The sequence below is a fragment of the Sipha flava genome, unplaced genomic scaffold (assembly GCF_003268045.1).
Source record: "Sipha flava isolate LNK unplaced genomic scaffold, YSA_version1 176_pilon_pilon, whole genome shotgun sequence".
In the NCBI taxonomy this organism is placed as follows: Eukaryota; Metazoa; Arthropoda; class Insecta; order Hemiptera; family Aphididae; genus Sipha; species Sipha flava.
This window is the reverse complement of record NW_020272062.1, coordinates 2,489,019-2,494,448: the sequence shown is the minus strand read 5'-3', so window position 1 is coordinate 2,494,448 and position 5,430 is coordinate 2,489,019. Positions and strand designations below refer to the sequence as shown.

Here is a 5,430-nt window from a genome sequence, read left to right as displayed (position 1 = left end):
GAATAACACTCTTTACAACGAAATACTGCAATACATAATTTAGGAACCAGATAAACTATTGTTGAAAAAAATAAAGATCTCCTGAGAAAATAATGATAATAATAATTTTACGTTACGCCGTAACGTCGGGACGTATTCGTAATCAATTAAACCCTTTTGAAAAACAAAACGACTATTTCTCCAGGTCCACAGGCGACGATGACGACAGTGACGACGCCAAGTCCTGTGACCTTTTAAATAATGCAGCGTTGCCCCCGCACACCCAGCACACTTTGAGGACAGCAAACGATTCGATGAACGACGCGGTTGTTATACAGTTGACGAGTACAAATCAATATTTTAATATCAAATTGTTATATATATGTACACACTCATTCGGAGGGGTTGGGTCAAATGGGAATCTCGATAACGTGCCGAATTTGCGTTTGTTATAATAATTAAAATAATATCATAAAACCGAAATAACACCGAAAACACTACACATTTCATCCAAGCTGTTTAAATCTCCATGAATTTGTCGGCATTTTCACGTACATACTATGTACCTAATGGAACTTTCACAACCAGAACATCAGAAAGTCGACGTTTATAAAAAAAAAATGATATTTTCTTCAAGCCAATCCAAAAAATCTAAAGCTTAAATTTTTATTTTTCGCATCTATCTCCTTTGGGATCGAAGTGATCAAATTTTTATCAAATAATAGGATACGATACAATGAAGACATACATCATCTGTAAACAATAATTTCGACCGAATATCATGGTATACTGCCCAAATTAACTAAAACAATGATTATAGAACAATGAAACCTATCTTTGCCTCTCGACTATACGGATCTTTGCGTAGGATATAAATTTTATTTCGTCTCATCACTATATTTTTTCTGCCACAGGAAAAGTCTAAATCTAAGACTTATTATTGTATTTGGATCTTACTTTGGTAATTAATACACTATAGCAAGCAGTCTTGTAAGGTCGTTCCACTGAAAGAGTAGTTGATTAAAAGTATAATACTTTCTTGCGGTATCTCGTTTCAAAATTAAATAAATAAGTTAAATAACTTTTTTTTTCAAATATCATGGTCAAACACTTGTTTATTTTTAAGTAATGATAAAAAAATTATTATAAGTTATTTTGTTATGTTACACAATTTAATAAAATCTACTGGAATTAGTATAATATTATTGTTATTATTTTATTATTAAGTTATCTACAGCGTAAGCAGTTTTATGGTTAAAAATAATATTTTTTTTTTCCTAACACCGTTATTATTTCAAATACAAAGTAATAATTTTTATAATATAATTATTAAAATAAACGTATAATGTACAAACATAGTCACGAGTAAAAAATAATAAAATTCATTCAATTCTTAGGAAATAGTATAATTAAAATATTCATTATCCAAGTACGTATTGTACCGTAATATTAATTATTATAACAAAGACGGTGTACAAGATAATGAACTAACTCAAAACGGTATAAAAACAAATCTACCTAGGACCAACTACTCAAAATGTATGTAGAAAACAAGAATTGAAATGAACCAAAAACGTACTTAATTTTATGTCAAAGTTTGAAAAACTGCTGATTAATTCTATAGTTCATTGTTGTCAAATTATTTTTTTTCTTTGTATTCAGTAAGTGTTTTTTGAATGCAACACCCTTCTACTGAAGAGCTTAAAACTCGCCACCCCCATCGTATAACCTTTACAAATTGAGGTTTCGTAGTATATAATTTTCGCATTCATCAACGTCTTAACTTTATAACAATTAAAACAAGAATTGTCAACTTATAAATAAATTATTTTTATCGTTTAAATCAAAGTATTGACAGCTCTTGAATGGTTATTTCGTTCTTGTTTAAAATTGAAACGTTTCGTTAACGTTTCCCGTACAAGGATAAAATGTTACACTCTAACGTTGAACGGACAACAAACGGACATGGTGCCGGTGTGCAATCTTACCAATTAACTATAGCAATGTAACATAGAAACTAATATTCGGTATTCCCAAAAAAGCTAAATGGTTGTAATTTGTAAAAATTGTGTACGTGTTGTCGCAAAAAGGAGCTCGCTCACCCTGTTATTTTTCTCATAATTTATGGCAAAAATAATTATTCGTAGGTAAAAATCGTTTTCAATCGCCATCTATATTTTACAACCATGAGTTTATTTATTTTTATACATATATTTTAATGTTAAAAACTGTTTTGAAATATGTATACTAGAATAAAACTGTAAACTTAAAAACATCCATAAACGTAATAAAGATAGTCAAAAATATAAAATACATTATTAAACGATGGGTTTGCTTTTCTAAAAATGAAAACATAAAAGGATATTGAATTTTTCATAAAGATAAAATACTCGCATTGTAACCATATAAATGTAGGTGTAGCCGTAATAAGTTTACCAATGAAGTACTAAGTATAAAACTAACCACTTTTTTTATTTTAGAAAAATAATAAAATATTTTCAAAGGTATGTCAATACAATTTTTCCGAGAAAACTAAAACGAACAGTATTGATTTCGTAATCAATGTTTTCATTTTTAATTGAAACTATTGTTAATAATTATTGAACACAAATTAAATTTACTCACACAGGAATTGTCGTACAAAATTTGAGATTATGATGCATTTTTCCACTTTAATATTTTCGTGGTATATTGAAATTTAACATAATGATAATATATTGTCACCATAATCCTCCAGTCGTAGTTCAAATGAAGTATTTTAATGATTCTACAGTGTAGAATCTACATATTTTCTTTTATATCATTTTTGTACCTAAAATCTCTTTTTATAATTTTATTAATTTTATTGCGAAACGGAACAACCTGAGCAAGAGCTAAATGGAACAATAATTCGACGATCTCCGGTTAAAAGGAGATCAGAAAAAATTCACAGATTTTCAGGAGTGTGTTTATAAACTTAAAATCTGTTTTAAAATGTCATTGCATTAAAGAAAAAAAATACATTCAAACTAATTTCAACAACATTCATATAGAGCTCATATTTTTAAATTTACTAATCTTTCATCCTCTTCTTACCATGCTGAAATTAACTTATCTCTTTTATAAACAAATGTTGACAGTGGTCAAAAAGAAATAACTGAAAAGGTCACAATTCGCTAAAATATTTTTGTTTTCATCTCAAATTACATTTAACTAATTTCATATTGTTGATAAAAATGAGTTATCCCGTTTAACCCATTTATAAAGAATGAGAAATCTGTTCATATTAATAAATAATTCCATATTCAACAAAAATCAATTGAATCCCTTTTACCCGGAAATCATCGTCCGTCTATATCAGTGATTCCCAACCTAGGGGGCGCGCCTCCCTTGGGGGGCGTATACACGCCTGTGGAGGCGCAAGCAGTCATCACAAAGTAAAATTTTTATTTATCAAATTTTATTATATTTAAAATGAAGAGAAAAAATGAAAAATTATTAAAGACTGGTTATCGTTATAGATTATAGAATATAGGGTCGTTAAAGTCGATAAAGTAATCGATAAAGATTACAAGTGTTTAGCCATAGTGCACCATGCCACATCGTAAATTAATCAGTACGATAAGAGAAAGCCAGGAGAAAAAACTATTAGATTAGTTTAGACGCGATTTAGTTTTATTTTGCAGTTGCTCAGTGCACGTCAGTGTCGTAGTACGTAGTCGTCGTGAGTGCACATATATCAAAGTAATGGCTCCTCCGAAAATAAGAACGTATATCGATGATTATGTCAAATTTGGTTTTACGTTTATTGAAAAAGATGGTGTCCAAAAGCCTCAGTGTGTTATTTGTCACATTGTATTAAGTAACGATGCCCTCCGACCTTGTCGACTAGAACGACATTTAACCACAGCTCATCCGATACTAAAAGGAAAACCTAAAGAGTTTTTTGTTGCTAAAAAAAATTCTTTAAGTAAAATGAAAATTGATCATACCGGAGAGTTTCAACAGAATAATAAAAAAAATTTTGAAGCTTCATATCACATCGCTTTCATGGTGGCTCAACAAAATAAACTCCATACCTTGGGTGAAACATAAATTAAACTTAGCATACTTAAAGCTATTGAAATAGTACTTGGTGAGAAAAGCAAAAGGAAAATAGCTCAAATATCTCTTTCAGATAATACAGTGAAACGACTTATAGATGAATTAGCTTTGGACATTAAAAATCAGTTGATTCATAAATTAAAACATTCCGTATTCTTTGCAATCCAATGTGATGAATCAACTGATGTGGCCAATTTTCGCCAACTATTAGTTTACTGCCGTTTTATAAATGAACAGTCCATCGCAGAAGAACTTCTATTTTCCCAGGCTTTAAATTCCACCTCGAAAGGCAGTGACGTTTTGTCTACCATTGACATATTTTTTGATCAGAATCGTTTGTCTTGGAAAAATGTTGTAGGTGTCTGTACAGATGGTGCTCCTGTAATGCTAGGGTTAAGATTGGGTTTTGTAAGCCTAGCAAAAAATAAAAACCCGTCAATAATCGGTTCTTGTTGTGTAATATACCGACAAGCTTTAGCTGCAAAAACGCTACCATCTGAACTTAAAAATGTACTTGAAGTATGTATAAAAGTTGTTAACACCATCAAAAGCAGTGCACTTAACTCGCGTCTTTTTAAGATTCTTTGTTCAGAGCTGTCCGCAGAACATTCTGTTTTGTTATTCCATACAGAGGTTCGTTGGTTATCAAAAGGGAATATGTTTGAACGTTTGTACGAATTAAAATCTGAAGTGGAAATTATGCTTTTATAATTAAGAAAAGACAATCTTCGTGAGAATTTTACCAATGAAAACTTCACATTATACTTTGCATACCTAGTAGATATTTTTGAAACTATTAATAACCTAAATCTCAAATTACAAGGGAGGAATACGAATATTATAACCGCCAAAAATTCTATAAACTCATTTCTAGAAAAGATACAGCTGTGGAAACGCCGAGTAAACAAAGATACTCCTAATTTTTCGTCTTTCCGTCGATTGAACGAACTTATCTCTGATGAGGAAGAATCTATTTGTCTTGTTGGATTGAAAAGTATAGTGATCAACATCTTGACTGTTTGACTGATGAATTCATGCGATATTTTCCGGTTTTTCTAACGAAAGTTGGAAATATACGCTAATAAGTTGTCCATTCAGTGCTAACGTAGACACATTGCCGGATACATTTCAAGAACAGGTAATCGAGCTGAAGAATGATTCACGCCCAAAAATTGATTTTAATGAACAGTGGTAGCTCTTTGGAAGAGTTTTGGGTAAAATATCAACCCATATATCCTGAAATTTCAAATGAAGCCTTATAATTTAAACCAAAATAAATAAAACCAAATATAGAAATCGCTTGGATGTCGAATCTAACTTGAGGTGTTCTTTATCAAACATCGAGCCGAACTTTAAAAAATTGTCCAA

At 30.5% G+C, this 5,430-nt stretch overlaps 1 protein-coding gene and 1 long non-coding RNA gene across 2 annotated transcripts in view; both read left to right on the top strand.

Annotated features, from left to right (window-relative positions):
* Positions 1–1,025, top strand: part of LOC112680375 — a 4,052-nt gene extending 3,027 nt beyond the window's left edge. Inside the window, exon 5 of the long non-coding RNA XR_003148303.1 lies at positions 185–1,025. This is a non-coding gene — a long non-coding RNA (uncharacterized LOC112680375). The remainder of the gene's footprint in view (positions 1–184) is intronic.
* Positions 1,026–3,705: 2,680 nt separating this feature from the next.
* Positions 3,706–4,773, top strand: LOC112680413 (zinc finger BED domain-containing protein 5-like). Its single transcript, XM_025550498.1, has 2 exons — positions 3,706–4,042; positions 4,136–4,773. Exons 1-2 carry the CDS (start codon positions 3,706–3,708, stop codon positions 4,771–4,773), a joined length of 975 nt encoding a protein of 324 aa, XP_025406283.1.
* The last annotated feature ends 657 nt before the right edge of the window (positions 4,774–5,430 follow it).

What these genes read in the sequence shown, in the direction of transcription:
- LOC112680413 (XM_025550498.1), top strand. Translation starts at nt 3,706, where the DNA reads ATGGCTCCTCCGAAAATAAGAACGTATATCGATGATTATGTCAAATTT. An exon ending in AAATAAACTCCATACCTTGG is followed by an intron (nt 4,043 to 4,135) that starts GTGAAACATAAA and finishes TATCTCTTTCAG; the next exon opens with ATAATACAGTGAAACGACTT.